This window comes from Neovison vison, chromosome 4, assembly GCF_020171115.1.
Source record: "Neovison vison isolate M4711 chromosome 4, ASM_NN_V1, whole genome shotgun sequence".
Classification (NCBI taxonomy): domain Eukaryota; kingdom Metazoa; phylum Chordata; class Mammalia; order Carnivora; family Mustelidae; genus Neogale; species Neogale vison.
The window spans coordinates 208,313,076-208,331,657 of NC_058094.1; the positions used below are offsets into that span (position 1 = coordinate 208,313,076).

Here is an 18,582-nt window from a genome sequence, read left to right on the forward strand (position 1 = left end):
GCAGTAGAGCAGACTGAGGGACACCCCACCTAGTGCCCCACAAAGGCCTGACCTCCCCATCCCCCGGAATTGTAGCCCAGGAGGACCTGGCTGGCAGGAACCCAGCACCAGTTCCCACAGCTCTGTTTGGCTTCCAAGAGCACGCACTCGTCCCTCCACCTTAAGCAGGAAATGCTCAGCCCACAACCACAACCCCCGCCCAGCCTGCCCCTGAGAAGGCCGAAGAGAAGACAGCCACCTTCCATGGTGAAGTGCTGAGAGGCCGTGTAGGGGGAAGGTCTTGCCCCTGTGCCCCTAGAGCTTCAGCCGCTCTAGGCCAGAGAGAGCCTCTCATCTGAATTCCCAGAACCACCCCTGCACCCTCTGTCATCTGCCCACCACCCTGAGGTCCTGATGTGAGCTGAGGAGTGCCCCCATGCTTTTGGGCTGACCCTGACCTCCTGGACAGAACTGACTCCTCCCTCGTGTCTCCTCCCAAAGGACATCAGTCCCGCCCCAGGCAGGATCCCAAGCCCTGGCTTCAAGGGCCAGGGGCTTCAGATGGATCTGGCTGGTAAGCCCACTGGAGCCTGACTGTCGAGCCTCCTGCACCCCAGCCAATGATAGGTGGGCCTCCTGCTCCTGGATGGGAACCCTGTCCCCAGTGGGGACACCTACAGACTCTGGGCATCAACCAGGTTTGTCTGGGACAAGAGAGGACACTGAGGTCCACAACTCAGTCCTGTGGGGCCGAGTGGCCTCTGTCCCCATAAGGCAGCTGTTCACAGTGCAGGAGCCTAGAAGGCTCGAGTTGCCTCCTCTTTCTTTTCCTTCTTACCCAGGTGCCTCATGCTCTTCAGAGAGGGGGGAAGAATGGGAGTCCTCATCCCTTCTCTGACAGGGCCCAGTTGTGGGGACGGAAGTGGTTTGAGTGAAATGCTGATTTCAGCAGATTTCCTGAGCGCTTGAATCATGGCCGGCAGGGGTGGGGGGGGTGGTATCAGGATGTCTGGGTGAGGCATCCTGGCAGTCTAGAAGGAAGATGTGAGCGAGGGAGGGGTCAGCAGAAGGACCAAGGATGAGGGCATGGAGAGGCAGGGCAGCTCTGATGGCGGGGTGGGGTGGGGGTGGGGGTAGGGGGCTGGGGAGTGGCAGGAGACAACACTAAGGCACTGAGCTGAATGAACTAGGAGAGTCGCCACCACCTTTATTTGAAGAACTGATGAGAGGGGCGTCTAGGCGGCTCAGTCGGTTAAGCGTCTGATTCCTGATCTGGGCTCAGGTCATGATCTCAGGGTAATGAGATAGAGCCCCGAGTCAGGCTGGCATGGAGCCTGCTTAAGAGTCTCTCTTGTTAGGGCGCCTGGGTGGCTCAATGGGTTAAAGCCTCTGCCTTTGGCTTGGGTTGTGATCCCAGGGTCCTGGGATGGAGCCCCGCATGGGGCTCTCTGCTCAGCAGGGAGCCTGCTTCCTCCTCTCTCTCTCTCTGCCTACCTCTCTGCCTGCTTGTGATCCCTATCTGTCAAAAAAATAAAATAAAATCTAAAAAAAAAAAGAGTCTCTTTGTCAGCTCCCTCTGCCCCTCCCCTCTCTCGCCCTCTCTTAAAATAAATAAATAATGAGTGAGCAGTTGAGAAATCCAGACACTAGGGCTACCCTGGGATCTGAGAGTTTATTCAAGAAAGAGATGTGGAAACTGGAGTTTCTGAGCTATTCCTGGGAGCTCCAGAGCCTGCTTGCACCGTTGGACCGAGGTCCAGAGCAGAGTCCATGGAAGAGGGGCAGAAGCCAGGTTGCCAGGGGTTGGGGCGAGGGAAAGTGCTGAGCACAAAGGAAAAGGGAAGTAGCCTCTGTTCTTAGAAGGGCCAAGGGAGCAGAGAGCCAGGACCTGGGATGGTGACAGCACAGCTCCTGAGACCTCAGGCCGTAGGAGGAGAAGAGACCAGCAGATTGCGGGGGTACGTGGGGACGTGAGGTCTAGGGGTGTGCGTGTGACAGTGCTAGCCCAGTGGGGGACTTGCAGGCCATGCCCTGGAAAGTTCTGAGGGGGTGACAGTTGGTAAGAAATGGGGAGGCCTTCCCAGGATGGCCTTCCTGGGAATGGCTCAGAATAAGGCTACCACATGCATGTTTACAGGAGCCAAGAGTGGCTCAGCCTGAACAGTGACCCGCAGGGACCCTTCATTTTGTGATGTAAGCACTTTCACTCTCCCTCCACAGAATGGAAGCTCCAGGAGGGCAGGGGGCTTGTCCACTGTTTTGTGCTGGCCTGTGGAAGCACTGGGCACTCACTGAATTCAGGCCTCAAAGCTGACCTGTGACAGAGATGTTATCCTCATTTCACAGCTGGGAAATGGGGGCTCCAAGAGTCTGTGGTTAGCTCCAGGTCACATAATGCCTCAGTGGCTGAACCAGGGACTGCCTCAGGCCTGTTCGACTCCAGGGCCTGATGTCTAGTCAACATGTTTCCAGAAACAGGGGGTACCCGTGAGACAGGTGAGCCTGGGGGAGTCCCAGGGCTGAGGCTGAGGGGGTGGGTCTCTTGGAGGGGAGGTAAAGGCAGCCGTCCTTCGCATAGGCCTGCACTGAAAGGGGCAGGTCCAGAGTTGGGGGGAGGGTGGTTCTTGTCCTACTGTGCCTTGCACCTCTGTCCTCTGTCCCTACCAGTCACACTAGGCTTCTTTCAGTTCCCTTTGGTAACATGGCTCCCCCCACCCACACACCCATGCTCCCTGGCCTCTACCGGAATCGGGCCTCTCACTGCACCCTCAATCCGCCACCCCATTCAGGGGAAGTGGGGGCAGGGGCTGGCTCACTGTTGGGAGTGAGGGGCCTGGACACATATCTAGGGCTGTGGAGGCAAAGTCTCCCTGTTCCCATGTGGCCAGGGCCTGCTGGGGGTGTGGGGGTGGGGCTGGGGGGCCAGGAGTGATTGCGTGGTCTTGGGGTAGCCTCACTTCTCTTTTGCTTTTGCTTCACCACAGACAGCATGGGGAGGCAAGGGGACCCTTCTGTTTTGGAAGAACCTGAAGGATGAGCTCTGCCCCTGCCCCTTCCTCCCTAGGCCAGGTCTCTGGCCCAGAGTGGTTCTTGGTTGAGGTTCCCTTGGTCCCAAGGCAAGACTCCAGGGGAGCAGAGCTCCTTCATAACCCCTGTCACTGGGGCCTCATACCAAGGCTGTGAGTTCAGTAACCTCTTCTCCCCTTCACAGACAGAGAATGAGACTCATAGGACCTGCCTGAGGTCACTTAGCACCAGAGATGGATGCCTGCTCAAGTGTGGTGAGCTTCCTCAACCACAGCCCCTGCACACTTCCTTAACGAAGTTTAGAGTCTCTAAGAGTAGGGACCTCCCCTGAGCAAAAGGGACAGTGCGTAGGGGGCAGGGGGCAGCATCCTAGAATCTCATGGTCCCTCAGACTGTGTGTAGGACATCTGACAATAAAGTAAGTCTCTTGGTGGCTATTTCTCCAGATATATTTTCTGGATCGACATAGAATATTTTTTCTATTGAGCGTAACTGATCTCCAGTGGAAAAGGGTTCCCATTTTGTGGCCACTTTCTATTTAATGGCAGTTTCATTTTTACAGAAGAAACATACAAAACAATCTACCTGTCCACGTTTTTCCCATCCACGCTTTAAATTTTCAAAAACACGAGAGAGCAAAATACTCAGCAGATACAAATAATAAAATACTTACACATAATTATATTTCCAATTTATTTTAGGGCTGGGGGTTGGGGGAGAGGGAGAGAGATGCAGAAAAGATGAAAAAAAGACACCACACAGTAAGTAATGATACAGATTTGAAGATACAGAAGATTTGAAGATACAGATTTGAAGAACAACCCAGGCATTCCTAGAGGGAAAAGGAGAGGAGGGAAAGGTCAAAGTTTTGATTCATCAGCTAATACTGGATTTGGGGAAAACATAGGAACCTCTGAACTTTAAGGGCAAATAATACTATCAAAAATGTATATATTTTGGGGCACCTGGGTGACTCAGTGGGTTAAAGCCTCTGCCTTCAGCTCAGGTCATGATCCCAGGGTCCTGGGATCGAGCCCCGCATCGGGCTCTCTGCTCCGTGGAAAGCCTGCTTCCTCCTCTCTCTCTCTCTCTGCCTGCCTCTCTGCCTACTTGTGATATCTCTCTCTGTCAAATAAATAAATAAAATCTTTAAAAAGAAATGTATATATTTTGGGGCACCTGGGTGGCTCAGTGGGTTAAAGCCTCTGCCTTGGGCTCAGGTCATGATCCCAGGGTTTTGGGATGGAGCCCACATCAGGCTCTCTGCTCGGCAGGGAGCCTGCTTCCTCCTCTCTCTGCCTGACTCTCTGCCTACTTGTAATCTCTCTCTGTCAAATAAATACATAAATAAATCTTAAAAAAAATGTATATATTTTAGTTGCTATCTAAAATTTAATCAAAAAAATAAAAAAAATAAAAATATTTTTAATAAAAATTACTATAGGGGCACCTAGGTAGGCTCAGTCAGTTAAGCATCCGCCCTTGGCTCAGGTCATGATCCCAGGGTTCTAGGATCGAGCCCCACATCGGGCTTCCTGCTCAGCGGGGAGCCCGTTTCTCCCTCTCACTGTCTACTGCTCTGCCTTCTTGTGCTCTCTGTCAAATAAATAAATAAAATCTTTTTGAAAAATAAAAATTACTATAGAAAACAATGAAAAGACAAAAAATAGTCCCTGAGTAAGCTGATTCCAATAGGGATCAGACATTAAAATAAAAATTTCATAAGTGAAGCCAGTAAGGATGAGCTTGGGAGCTCAGAAACCCGACCAAGGAGCGGAAGTCGAGGTAGGCTTTCCAAAGAGATGATGCTGAAACAAAATTCCGAGAGCAGTCATTATCAAGCAGAGAAGGCTTTCAGGAGGAAGAACAGGACATATGAAGGTTCAGTTGGTGAGACCCATTTATGGAACCGGAAAACGTTCAGGACAGCACGTAGACAGTCAAAGTAGGGCTAAGTGTGACCCTCAGGACGAGAGACCACGCACTCACCCCGAGAGGTCCCTAAGGCGACCAGAGAGGGAGAGTTGCGGCAGGCAGGTGCGAAGGTTGAGACTTAGAAATGGACAGAGTGTCTTGAGGAGCCCTGTCTGCAAGCACGTGGAGGAGGAGGTGCGCCGACCGGGAGGCCCGCGGCTTGGCCCGGGTGAGACCCCCAAAGGAGCGCGGGCGGGCGGGGCGAGGTCCCGCGAGCTGTCATTCGGCCCTGCGGCGCGCTCCTTTGCACTCTGTTGACGGTCTGTGTTTGCCGGGATCTTGAGCTCCCGAAGGGCGAAGGGCGCGGGCTGGGGAAGTTCCCGAGCCCCGCGGTGCACTTGGGCATCATGAGGAGGGGGTCTGGGGTTGGTAAATGACTGTCTCGCAGTTCCCGATTGCGGAAGGAGCCCAGTAGTCTGCCTGGCGTCTCCTTGGGGAGGCCTTGGGCTCAGGGGAGTCCGGCCGAGCCCGATGCTCAGGGGCCCTCCGTCGCTCGTCAGCCCGGTGGGGGGCGGGGGCAGGGTGGTCCCGAGGGGCAGGGCGGGGCGCTGCGGGCGCTCCCAGGCTAGGCGGCCGCGGCCCAGGGGCGGGGGCGGGTGATGCGGAAGTGCCAGGCGGGCGCAGCTGGGGAGAGCGCAGCTCGGCCCAGCTGCCGGGCCCGTGGTCCCGGGCGCAGCCACGCGGGCGCACGTAGACAGGTAGGTCCCGACCGCCAGCGCTCCTCTCCGCGCCCTCCCGGCACTTGCAGGCGGCGAGCGGGGGACTGGGGCAGGGCGGGAGCGTGGGAGGGGTCGGCGTCCGGCTCCGCCAGGTGGTGGAGCTCCGGAGGGGTGTTGGGGTGAGGGTGGGGGTTGCGCCTACTGCAGGGCGCGCCCCTCGGGTCTGGCGGCCTCCAAGGTGCTTCTTACGTCCGGATCAGCGCGGGATGAGCCGCACCCGCAGCCTCCGTCCCGCAGGCGCCGGGAGAGCCCGGAGGCCGGGGCGGCGGAGGGGTCACCAATGCAGGGGCGTCAGCTCCGCTCTTCTGTCCTTACCTCCGCAAGGATGGAGAGCGCCAGGGCGCCCCACGGCGGTCTGGCTTGGGTCTTAGAGGGGCGAGCCCCTAGTCCCCCTTTCGGCGCGCTTTGCAGCCACCCTGTCGATTAAGAGGATGAGGCTTCAGGGACGCGTCTTCCCAGGACCTCAAGGCCAATGGCAGGAACTCGGGCAGAGTGTGTAGGAAGATGGTGTCGGGTAGGGGCGCCGTCTTTTTACTCGCGACGGACAAGAGGCTCTGACTCTCCTAGCGGAGAAGCCTGGGGAGACTTCGTGGACGAGTTTCCTTACGCCCTTCCCTCGAACTTAGGAACAAAACAAGTAAGAGTCTGAAACTAGAGGGAAAGTGAGTTGGCTGGGGACGCGACGCGGGTAGAAGGTGTTCCCCACCTCCTCCCCGCAATGCGTAGGGGTCTCTAGGCGGTCGGGGGAGGGGGCACGAAAGGATGGGGAAGAGACTGGGAGAGCCATGGGCTGGAGGAGGGCTCCCGAGGCAGAACCCGACCCCGAGCCCGCGCCCAGAGCGAGGATAAGTGTCCGCGACCTGCCAGGACGCAGGCGGGACCGATGGAGGAGGCTAGAGGTGCAGCGGGGGCCAGAGGTAGAGTCCCCGCCTTCCCTGGAGCTATCCGGTCGGGCGTGGAGACTCCTGTCAAGTCTACGGTGGCACCGGGAATCCACTCTTTTGTACCTAAAGGCCTTGCTTTGGGGTTTCCCCCTGCACGTCGGCCTTCCCCTGCAGGAAGCCAAGAGAGGCATCTGCTGCCTCAGAGCCTCGGCTTGGCTCGGGATGTGTCAACCCACCCTGAGGGTGTGGGGTTAGGGTCATACCAGGTGCAGCGAACCCTTTGCCTTCTCCCGAGTTCAGTGTGGGGTCTCCGGGGAGACAGTGTGATTCAGATAAACTCCACAGGTGGCAAGGGCTTGAAACTCTTCCCATGAGGGGGCTGCCCAGCTTCCTCCTAGGTCCCAGACCCTGGTCACCACGATGTTGCAGGTTCCTCGGGTGGTTGGCTCCTGGAATTTTAGGGCTCTGTAGTGAATTGTGTGGGGCTTCCCCACCTCAGCAGGAGTTCCTGAGCTGCTCCTCTAGATGCTTCACTTTTATACAATTCACCCATAAAGGCTTCCTCAGATCCTCAAAAGCCTCAACTCTTCTCTTCATTTTTTAAAAAAGATTTTATTTATTTATCTGACACACACACACAGAGAGAGAGAGAGAGAGCGCACACATACAAGCAGGGGAGCAGCAGGCAGAGGGAGAGGGAGAAGCAGGCTCCCCACTGAGCAGAGAGCCCCATATGGGGCTCAATCCCAGGACTCCGGAATCATGACCTGAGCCACCGGCAGACGCTCAACCCAGACGCTCAGCCAACCGCTCAGCCAACCACCGACTGAACCACCCAGGCGCCCCTCCTTCCCTCATTTCCATGGAAACTGATGCCGGTTTTTCTGGCTTTCCTCACTCTCCAGGGCACAAACCCTAGGTCTGGGGGCTGCAGAAATGTCACCCCAAGTCTCCAGACCTCTGAGAAGGCAGAACTGGCCGGGCCTGCAGTCTATTGAAAAACCAAGTCCTCACAACAAGGGGAGGAGGGGGTGAAACATGGGCCTTCTGAGCTGGTGCCGTATCTTCCAAGGTCCCCTGGGAGTGCAGGTGACTGTTTTACCTGGAGGCAACGCAGGGATGGGGCGCACAAGGGTTGAAATTTAGAACTCTTGGCCTTAGGATAGTCTGAGATCTAAGTCCACCTCTAGGCAGGAGGCAGCCTGTTTGGGAAATACTGAGCCTGATCCTGGTGCACCTGAGGCTGAAGACCTTTCTTTGGCCTGTCCGACACCCTCCCTTGGCCCTGGCCAGACTTGTTACGACAGCCTCTTCTCCATACCCCGCTCCTTAGCTGCCCAGAGCGATTGTACCCTACTGACATGAGTAATTTCAAAATCTTTGTCTTGAACAGCCCCACTGGGCCAGGCTAGGCAGCAGAACTCACCCTGACTTCCTCCTTGCCCTGGCAGAGGAGGAAGCCCTCTCTGGTCTCCCAGTTCCCACCACCCCAGGCACAGCTGTGGGCCTGACCATGTGGAAGGCTGGCCGTCAGGGTAGCTTACCTTCTGCTTAGGGTCGAGAGAGCTTTCCTCTCACTTAGCCACAATTGGCAGCTACTGATGACTATCACTGGTCTGTTCTAGGACCAAGGCCTCTGGGCAGAGGGCACAGGTGGGAACTATAAATAGCACTGTGGTGGGTGAGGCTCTAACCCAGTGCTGTGAACCGCACCAAACGTATAATGACCCTCAGCAAGGCTTGGGGATTGGGGAATGAGCTACAGGGTAAGGGATTGAGAATTTGGTCTTGGGGACCCCAATGTCAATTTTTCCATGTATCTTCCCTCCCCCAGTTCACAGTGAGTCAGATTTCCGCGTTGTCTTGTCTGGCCACTTTCATTTCCCCTGGGACTGGGTGGAGGTTGGTTCAGAAAGGGGAACTGAGCCACCAGTCTTATGAGGCCTGGGGACAGGGCTGGGGGCTCTCCCACTCTCCCTGTTCTAGCCCAGAGCTGGGCACTGCTCTGAGGAGAGGTCTGCGGATGGAGACGTCTTCGCAGCGGGAAGGTAGCACTTAGCGACTCCAGCCCCAAAAGGTACTGGGCAAGGAATTTCTGGGGAACTGAGCTCCAAGCAAGCCTGGAATGATAGGGTCCACACCTGAGAAATCGTCTTGTTCCAATCTCCCACCTAAAGTGGGCCAGGAAGTCCCCCTGGGCTTGAGTACCCCCAGAAACCGGTTGCTCCCAGGCCTACCCTAGTAGTTCCATGGCTTTAGCTGTTATAAAGTTCTTTTTCAATCTGGGTGTAGTCTGCCCCGGTGGAGGCTGTCCAGATGTTGACTCAAAGCCTAGTCCTTTTGTCCCATGCTGGAACCACAAATGTTACGGAGAGCTCTGGTCCCTATCCACCAACCCAGAGGCCCCATTTCTTTCAGCCATTCCTTCCGTGACAGGCCCAACCCACTGTAGATCCCTGCCTGTGTCACAGCCCCAGCGGCCTTCCTCTGACCTCTGGTCTCACCCCACTCTGAGTCAGAGGAGGATCCCAGAGACAGCATGGCTGGTGGTGGGGAGAAACAGCTGGAGGACAGAATCTTCCGGCATCTGGGGCATATCAGTTAGCTGGTATTTCTCAAGTCCCACTTAAGGCCCCTATCCTGGTGACAGGAGGTAGACCGAGGGGGCTAATGGGATTTCTCTCAAGACGTCCAGATGTGGGGAAGCTTCAGTCCTGGGGGAAACTGAGGAGGAAAGGAAGCTCTGAGGAACAGGTGTGGGAACCCTCTCTTCATTCCCACACTATGACTTACTCTTTGGCCAGGTTTCCTAGAAGGTGTCAGAGCGAGGGAATTCTCAGGACAAAGAGAGGAAGGGCAGAAGGGAAGGGAGGGAGGCAGGGTGGGCAGGAGGAAAGCTGAGAAAAGAGGTGGAATAGGCTGCACTGGTTTGCTCCACCCGAAGCAAGGGGGCTGGCTTTTGGTCCCTGCATGTCAGTCATTCGTCAGCTGTGGGCGACCTAGCCCTGGAGCAGCTCCGTACCTTTGTGGCTTTCCAGCCTCACAGCAGCTGGGAAGTCGATGCCCCACCTGGTACAGCATGTCTGGGGTGGGGGAAGCACGCACAGCATCCCCTCTCTCTGTAACCCCCTTCTCCCCTCCCACCCTCAAACACAAAGCACAGACACAGTGACCCTATGACAAAGAGATCAATGGTTGGAAAAAGGAATTGGCTGGGAGCATCCGGGCAGATGGGAGACACTCGCCCCCAGTGCTGGGAGAAAGAGAAAAGCCATACTATCCCTGGCTTGAACCCCAGTGTACTCCAGCACCCCATCTTTCTGCTGATGGGAGCGTCTATCTGCAAGTCTTCTGATGACTAATGACCCCCTCTTTCTCCCACAGACCCCTTTGCCATGAACCAGCCTGCCTCCAGGGCCCCCCCTCCGCCCCGCCGCGTGCGACTCAAGCCGTGGCTGGTGGCTCAGGTGAACAGCTGCCAGTACCCAGGGCTGCAGTGGGTCAACGGGGAAAGGAAATTCTTCTGCATCCCGTGGCGCCACGCCACGCGGCATGGCCCCAGCCAGGACGGAGACAATACCATCTTCAAGGTAAGCTCCGGGTGGGGGTGACTGCCTGGACTTCCGGGGCACCCTCGCCCTTGAAGAGGATCCCCATACATCTCACACTGACACCTCTCCTGGCCGCCTGGCCGTAGGTGACCCCAGGCTCGGACCCGGAGATGTGTCTTTTTTAACCTACCCCCAGCTGTGTCTTTTTTAACTTCTTTCCCAGAGCAACATGGGCATGGAAAGGTCCCCCCAGGAGACCTTCCGCCTCCTCCCTTTTCTTGTCTCATTCTTACCACCCGAGAGCACGGGTGCAGTGTGCGTGTTTGGTGCGTGTTGGATCTAAATGGAAACCACAGATTGCCCCCGTGATGGGAACACGAGGAACTAACTGCATTTGCACTTTTCTGTATGTGCGTCGATGCGTGTTGGATCTAAATGGAAACCACAGATTGCCCCCGTGATGGGAACACGAGGAACTAACTGCATTTGCACTTTTCTGTATGTGCGTCGATAAAATTAAAACATGAAATCGTTGTTTTGCATCCTGCATTTTCCAGCCAACATCAGAACCAGCTTTCCTCTGCCGCGAAGGTCACGTCACTTTCAGCAACTGCTGGAGGGGTCAGCAGTTGAGTTATCCAAACCTGGCATTTGGACCCTTCCTGTTCCTTCTGGTGTCCCGGCGTCCCTGTACCCTCCTCTAAACCCTTGTCCATTGTGGATCTCACGTGATTTTCTTTGGTGGTAGTTCCTGGTATTCAACATTGCTGGGTCAAAGAGAATCCTTATTGTTTTTTTAAGATTTTGATATGCTTTCCTTTGTTTTGGCAGGCTGATATTTACCCTTTGAAGGTTCTTTTCAAATCTCTCTTATTTTTGAATAGGTACCGCAATTCAAAATTTAAAAAGTGTAATATGGTTTGCAGCAAAGAAAAATCTCCCTCCCACCCCAAAAAAGTCTCCAGCCACCCCCTCCCTCCCCAGAGGCAATTAGTATTGTCCTTTTCTAGTTCATCCTTCCTGAGAGATTTTTGTGCATACACGCAAATAGGTACCTATCTTCCCCCCTGCCACCGCTTTTCACAAAATCATAGATGTAGATGTACCTTTCTGCATCTCCTATTTCTTGAAGATTACAAGATGTCAGGATATCGAAAACATCTTCCTTTTTTTTTTTTTTTCTTGCTGCCCAGTATTCCATTCTAAGGATTGGCTGTAATTTAACCAGTTCCCATGGATGGACATTTGTTTGAGGTCTTCTGTTTTTACAAACAGTGCTGCAGTGAGAAACCTCGTAGGTGCAGAATTTTGTGTGGTTGCTTCTGTATCCCGATGATAAATTCCTAGAGGTCGAATTGCTAGGTTAAGGGGAAGAAATATTTGTAATCCTGCTATCTGCCAACTTACCCCCAAAATAATACCAACAGCTAAGGTGTATGGAGCCCATCCGAAATGCAGGCACAGTTCTGGAAGCTCTGTGGGCCCTGGAGTCTTCACTACCACCCTGTGAGGTGGGCACTGTGATGGGGATGTTATGGCAAAAAGAGGCAAAGTGACGTGCCCCTGGCACACAGCTGGTGGTTGGCTGCTTCCAGATTCAAACCCAACCCCCCTGCAGATCCCATGCTCTTATGCACCATGTGACACTGTCCTCCTTAGAGACTACCTATATCTACCCTGGCAGGAGCAGTGAAGGAAATGCCTTTCAAAGCCCTTAGGTACTTTCCTTTGTCGGAGTCCTGAGGGCGAGGAAGGACAGGAGTCCTATCTCCCACCTGGCAGAGGGAGACTCAGGTCAGGTTCCGTGTATCCCTGAAGTTCCCACCACTCAGCAGGGACTCCCATGAGCCAGGAGGGGCTGGGGCTTTGCCGAGGACAGAGGTTCTCTGTGGTTGCCTATCTTTTTTTCCTGCCTCAGGCCTGGGCCAAGGAGACAGGCAAGTACACAGAGGGCGTGGATGAGGCAGACCCGGCTAAGTGGAAGGCCAACCTGCGCTGTGCCCTTAACAAGAGCCGTGACTTCCGCCTCATCTACGACGGACCCCGGGACATGCCGCCTCAGCCCTACAAGATCTACGAGGTCTGCTCTAATGGCTCTGCTCCTGCAGGTATCAGGCCTGGCCCTGTGCGGGCTCCCTAGGAGGCGGTTAAGGAAGGCCCAGGGCCCCTCCAGGATGCAGTGGTGAGGGACATGCTTCGAAGTCGTGACACCCCAGGTTCCTGGGAGTGGCCTGTGATGGACCCTGTGGTGGGGCCCTGAATGACTTGGCACAGACAGGGCTTTGTGTCTGTCTTCCTCAGCTTGCCCCTGTTCTTGGCTCTTGGTTCCATAGCGTGTAGGTCTAGTGACCTGAGGAGTTGAGTGCCATGGGGTCAGGGAGGTCCCTAGCGATTTCTGGTGGCTGTGTGGCCTTTCACCTCACTGTCCTACGGAGCCCTGGTGGCCTTCCTTCTCCTCCCCCACTGACTCCCTTGCTTTGTGTCCTCTCCCTGCCCTGCAGAGTCACAGCCCAGTGAAGACTACACTTTTGGTGCGGGAGAGGAGGAGGAGGTGGAGGAAGAGGAAAATGCGAGCTCAGGACCGTTCTTGGCGGCATCCGCCTGTGCAGATGTGGTGGGTCTTGTTAGGGCCTTTCGACTGTCCTGCTCTGCTTTTGGGTTAAGCGGTCCCTTTCCTCTAGGGCTCTGCTGCCCTTTTTATAGCTCTTCCCTTGGGTTTGTTCTTGGGGTTTTGTTGGTACAGAGCATGCCCACATGTTGTCTGGCACACCCTCCTGGGGCTGAATAGGCACTACTACCTGTAGAAGGCGCATGAGGACACCATGGCGCTGAGAGTTCACAGAGCTGCCTGGGGCTGCAGAGCTGGGGCCAAAGGCAGGGTCAGGCCTTGCAGAGCTGAACACTGGGGAATTGCATGTGTGGTTCTTGTGGGTTATTTCCTTAGCATCTGATCAACTCATTAACCTGTCCTCCCTTCTCTCTTTCTGTGGCCTATTCCCTTCTCCTTTGCCTGGGTCTTCCCTTCAGCTCCAGAGGATGTTACCAAACCTGAGCATCACAGGTGGGGCCGGGAGAGGGGTGTGGTTGGGGGCCCAGTATAAGGAGAAGCTGCAGGTCCCCTCAGTTCCTGGGAGGGGGCTGAAGGGAGGCTGCAGGGTGGGTGCCCAGGGTTGAGAGTAGGTGGGCCTGGGAGGAACGTTCTCAGAAGTGGCATTAAAATTCTGCCTGCCCCCACCCTCTGTAGAAGCCGTGCAACCTGGCCCCCCCGTGGCACCCTATTCTTTACCCAAAGAGGAGGTCAAGTGGCCACCTGCTCTCCAGCCACCTGTGGTGCTGGGCCCTCCTGCACCGAACCCCAGCCTCCTGGGCCCCACCCCTGGCAACCCTGCTGGCTTTGGGGAACTTCTCCCTGAGGTCCTCCCAAGCCTGCAGCCTGGGCCCCTTGCTGCTGGCCTGTCCTCCACGGGTGAACAACAGCTCCTGCCTGACCTGCTGATCAGCCCCCACATGCTGCCTCGTAAGGACCCTCAGGAGGGCTGGGCCTGGTAAAGTGGGCCTGGGGGGTTTGTTTGCAAGAAGGGTAGTAAAGGGCGAAGATGCTCAAGCCAGGCCCTCCCTGGGTGGTCGGGGGGAAGGAAGTGGGAGAGCCGACTAGATGGGCTGGCTGCTGCTGAGCAGAGGACAGAGTTAAGTCAGGGGCTGCAGAACAAGGAGGCGTGGGGCTCACAGACTGGCGGGGCCTGCCCTCTGCCCCACAGTGACTGACCTGGAGATCAAGTTCCAGTACCGGGGGCGACCACCCCGGGCCCTCACCATCAGCAACCCACAGGGCTGCCGACTCTTCTACAGTCAGCTGGAGGCTACCCAGGAGCAGGTAGAGCTCTTCGGCCCCGTGAGCCTAGAGCAAGTACGCTTCCCCAGCCCTGAGGACATCCCCAGCGACAAGCAGCGCTTCTACACAAACCAGCTGCTGGACGTCCTCGACCGCGGGCTCATACTCCAGCTGCAAGGCCAAGATCTGTATGCCATCCGCCTGTGCCAGTGCAAGGTGTTCTGGAGCGGGCCCTGCGCCTCGGCCCACAGCTCACACCCCAACCCCATCCAGCGGGAGGTCAAAACCAAGCTCTTCAGCCTGGAGCGTTTTCTCAATGGTGAGAAATTGCGTCGTATTCCTCGTGGCTTTCTCTTGTGCAGGTGCATGGTTCTAGCCTCTAAGGCTCTTGATCTTGCTGTAGAGCTCATCCTGTTCCAAAAGGGCCAGACTAACACCCCGCCGCCCTTTGAGATCTTCTTCTGCTTTGGGGAGGAGTGGCCTGACCGCAAACCCCGGGAGAAGAAGCTCATCACCGTACAGGTAGACCACCATTTCCTCTCTCAAGCTTGAATATTGGGGGAATCCTGGGGCTCAGCCCTTGCCCTAGGGTGGATGGAGGCTTAGGGCTCCCTGAGCAGTGTGGACTTGGCAGCCAGAGATAATCAAAGCCTGGAACTGCCCTTTATTATGAAGTAGAAATTGGTGCCCCTTCTTCCTGGTGGATGAAGTCCACCTGCCCCTTGGTGGATGCCTTGGGAACAACTGGATTTGATAGTCCGGCCATGGTTCTCCCTATTCCTCTTTGCCCCCCAGGTGGTGCCTGTAGCAGCCCGGCTGTTGCTGGAGATGTTCTCAGGGGAGCTTTCTTGGTCAGCTGATAGTATCCGCCTACAGATCTCAAACCCAGACCTCAAAGACCACATGGTGGAGCAGTTCAAGGAGCTCCATCACATCTGGCTGTCCCAGCAGCAGCTGCAGCCAGTGGCCCAGGCCCCTCCAGGGGCAGGCCTCAGTGCTAGCCAGGGGGCCTGGCCTATGCACCCAGCTGGCATGCAACAATGAGACTGCAGACAGGGACTGGCGCAGGCTTCCCAGGTGGCTGTGTGGGCTCATGTGAAGGTATGATGGGCCCTGTGGGCACTTGACCGGCTGCAGGGCCCTCTACCTGGGTCTCTGGAAAGGGATTTGCACCAAGGAGAGGGAAGAGAGGTCCAAGCTCCAGGCTCTCTCCCATAGCACCTGAGGGAAGCTGGAAGCCAGTTTTGCTTTGAGGGCTATCTTCCTCTATGTGCCTCTCCTCTGCTCCCCCTGGAGGAACTGAGCTCTTAGCCCCAGTGAGCAGAGAAGTTAACTCCACCAACCCTGGGGGCCTAGTTGAGAGGGAATTGTCCCATAGTGGCCCACTCTTGTGGTTGCCCCCAATTCCTCAGGCAAAAAGAGACAAGTACAGTGGACCATGCCCCTTCACTAGGACATGGGTCTAACCCGATGTTGGGGTCCCCTAGGTTGAGCCTCACTTCTTCACATTTCCCTCCGAGAAAGGCACTTGGGTATCATACCAGATCCTTAAGGCCAGCAGCTACCTCCTCCTTGAGAGTCTAAGAACACAGGCAGAAGTAGAATTTTATGTATTTTTCAATTAATAAATATGAGAAACAGATTCAGGTACTTTTTCCAGTACCAGTTGTTTCCATGCTGTTTTACCAGACCTTATTTCTGGTATTTGCTGGCCCTGTTTCCCCTACCACCTACCCTCCATCTCCAGGGCCACAATAGGAGGAGGGCCTGCCTTTACAGGCTGATGAGTCAGTGGGGCTCCATAAGCAGTCCGTTGACTGGCTTTGCTTTCTAGGAGGAAGCTAGCTGAAGTAAGGGCGTGGGTCTTTAATTGTGTGCAGTCTAAAATCCTGTCTAGATCAAATTCTGAGTACAACTGATGTTATGCAGAAACGTTTGTTTCATTGATTCCAAATACTATACAGAGCTCCGCAGTCGAGCTTATTAGCTCAAAACCCAATACTGTAGCATACTGTGTGACCCTATTTATATAAAACTAAAAAGAATGCAGACTAATCTACAGTGACAGAAAGCAGATTAGTGGCTACTGGAGGATGGTAGGAGGCATGAGGAAACTTTTGGGAGTAAAGGTATGTTCACTATCTTGATTGTGTTCATGGTTTCATGGGTGTATCCTATGTCAAAGCTTATCAACTACTGAACTGAAATCCATGCACCTTATTCTATGTCAATGATACTGCAATACAGGTTTCTTTTTTTCGAAGACCAAATTCTGCACTCAGTGGGTTAGGAATCAGTCTAGTTGGGCGGCTGTTGAGAAAGAATACATGCAGCACGTTTCTGTTTCACATGCTCAGGGACCCATGGAAGCTATATGGAAGGATAAAATGTAGCATGAGGAGTTTTAGGGTGAACTAAAATAAAAGATGCAGAAAGAGCCGCTCCCCCGAAATATGAAGGGCCCGTGGCATCAAGGGCAGGGCCCACCGTCTAAACTCCATCTGCAGCTGTCTCCCGGGTAAGGGCTGAGACTGCTCGCTCACGTTGGCTAGCCACCGTTTCAGAGCTCTGAGGCAGTGAAAGGAAGGAGAAACAAACACTGATTAAATTTTAAAAATTTATTGTTTTCTTTTCTTTCCTTTTTTTTTTTTTTTTTTTTTTTGTTGTTGTTGTTGTTGCTGTTGATTTGTTCTTGAGATGGCTACAACACCAGACAGAACAGTGCCCTCAAATCTAATGCCTGTGCAGGGCTGCAACTCCATTAAAACAGTACGATCTGGTTTGGGCTTCCCTCCCCCACCTCACTCCCCCAACGAAGTCAAATAATTTCCACATTTTTTTTAGTAAAATACAGTTAGCCCTGTAAACACTTTCCCCCATAATCCCCTCTTTTTTGTCTTCTCTCATTTCTGTGGGTGAAAAATTAACTAAAAAACACAAAAATCTTTTAAAAAAACCCTAAAACTTAGAATATACATTTATATCCCACTCACCCTAATTTTGGCTCTTCTCTCCAAGGCTGATGATAACCCAATGTGGACTGGAAATGGACTGAGAGACTGGATAGGGTCAGGGCTGGAATATACATGAATTTTGGCCCTGGCAGGTCCCAGTATTACTGATGTGACCATGATATAAAACGAACAGGCTCCTCCTTGTCGGAACAACTGTAGAGGTGGGAAAAATGTTGGGAGAGTGGGAGAAATTTCTACTCACTTTTGTGAAAAGAGGAGGGGAAAGGGAAGAAGGGAGGGTGGGAGAGAAAAAGAGGAAAAAATAACAGAACACCTTAAGAGATGATCCTGACCCTTTTCTTCCAATTGCAGCTATTTCATCTGAATTCCCATTTTCTCTAAGTAAACAGTTTGTTTCACAAAAATTTGTACTTTTATTTCATGTGCACATGCGTGTTAGCATGTGTGGGTATGTGTGTGTGTGTGTGCATGTCACTGCTACCAAGTGAACGTTTCAGTTCTGGTTTTAGTTTAGTTTTCCTTTTTTTCCTTTTATTTCTTTAAAATTATTTTTCCTTTGAAACAAGTTCACCAGGAAACCAGCTCCCCTCCCACCACGTCGGATAGGCCGCAGCCATCTTTTTTTTAAACCGCGCTGATTTTCCCTCACACCCCCAAACAGGAACTCCTCAGGATGGCCTCGGAAGGCTAGAGTCTCTCCCTGTCTGGCGGGACGCCGTGGTGGCGGTGAAGGCCCCTCTGCCACAGTGGAGGTTTCTGATTGTGGGACACAGTCTGGTTTTTGTTTTCTTCCTGTCTTCTAATTAAAAAAGACATTCCTAACAAAAGAGAGAAGACAGTCAATAACTATGCTTCAGGAGATAGTAAATTTCAAAGTCAAGGTAGAAGTTTTCTTATCTGCTCAGGTACCTCATTCGGTCCTCTGCTGTAAGAACTCAGCAAAAAAAAAGTGGGAGTATTTACTTGTGAATCAAGAGCGCTACGGCTCTAACGATATTGCCTGCAGTCCTTCTCTGAGTGTGCTGAGGAAACTAGGGTAATATGCTGGGGGTTAAGAGTATGCCAGCAGGTCCCCAAACCAACCAGAAAATCTCTACTTCAGTCCGTTTAAATACTGCGGTTTCAGGCAAGTTTTCTGAAGGAAGACTTTGCCTATCATCTAAAGTTTAGAAATCACTGATTTAGTCTGTATGAAAGGGTACCACGTGAAAGTATGAAATAGAGTAGTTAAAAGGACGGACTCTAGCACCAGAATACCTGTGTGTGAATTGTGGCCTATCAATTACTGACTGTATATTAAGCAAATCGTTTAACATCCTGGAACCTCTATTGCCCTACACCATGGAACTAATAATGGTAATAATGCAGAGGACCACCTGAGGATTATCTTAGTTCATACAGGCAAGTACTTAGAACAGTACCTGACACAGTTAGGGCTCCATAAATGTTAGCTCTGAGTCTCCATAGCTGTCCACCAATAAGCCCGTGTGTACCAATGATACCTATTACCGATGCTGCAAAACTCAAGAATCCCAGGGGCGCCTGGGTGGCTCGTTAAAGCCTCTGCCTTCAGCTCGGGTCAGGATCCCAGGGTCCTGGGATCAAGCCCCATGTCGGGCTTTCTGCTCAGCGGGGAGCCTG

At 53.7% G+C, this 18,582-nt stretch overlaps 2 protein-coding genes across 6 annotated transcripts in view; one reads left to right on the forward strand and one right to left on the reverse strand.

The window, feature by feature from the left end:
• Positions 1–1,862: 1,862 nt before the first annotated feature.
• Positions 1,863–15,608, forward strand: IRF5 (interferon regulatory factor 5). Of its 5 annotated transcripts, none has more exons than XM_044246537.1 (9): positions 1,863–1,937; positions 9,968–10,173; positions 12,053–12,242; positions 12,636–12,748; positions 13,162–13,195; positions 13,379–13,651; positions 13,893–14,285; positions 14,370–14,488; positions 14,762–15,608. In XM_044246537.1, the coding sequence occupies exons 2-9, from the start codon at positions 9,979–9,981 to the stop codon at positions 15,008–15,010; spliced, it is 1,566 nt and encodes a 521-aa protein (XP_044102472.1). In that variant the 5' UTR covers positions 1,863–1,937; positions 9,968–9,978; the 3' UTR covers positions 15,011–15,608. The 5 variants fall into 5 exon arrangements, with proteins under 5 accessions (XP_044102472.1, XP_044102470.1, XP_044102474.1 ...); XM_044246535.1 differs by lacking the exon at positions 1,863–1,937 and adding an exon at positions 4,782–4,896; XM_044246539.1 differs by lacking the exon at positions 1,863–1,937 and adding an exon at positions 5,014–5,149.
• Positions 15,609–16,629: 1,021 nt separating this feature from the next.
• Positions 16,630–18,582, reverse strand: part of TNPO3 (transportin 3) — a 90,921-nt gene continuing 88,968 nt past the window's right edge. Inside the window, exon 23 of the mRNA XM_044246534.1 lies at positions 16,630–17,759. The gene's annotated coding sequence lies outside the window, so the exon portion shown is untranslated. The remainder of the gene's footprint in view (positions 17,760–18,582) is intronic.

What these genes read in the sequence shown, in the direction of transcription:
- IRF5 (XM_044246535.1), top strand. Translation starts at nt 4,809, where the DNA reads ATGATGCTGAAACAAAATTCCGAGAGCAGTCATTATCAAGCAGAGAAG. An exon ending in GAGACAATACCATCTTCAAG is followed by an intron (nt 10,174 to 12,052) that starts GTAAGCTCCGGG and finishes TTCCTGCCTCAG; the next exon opens with GCCTGGGCCAAGGAGACAGG. An exon ending in TAATGGCTCTGCTCCTGCAG is followed by an intron (nt 12,243 to 12,635) that starts GTATCAGGCCTG and finishes CCTGCCCTGCAG; the next exon opens with AGTCACAGCCCAGTGAAGAC.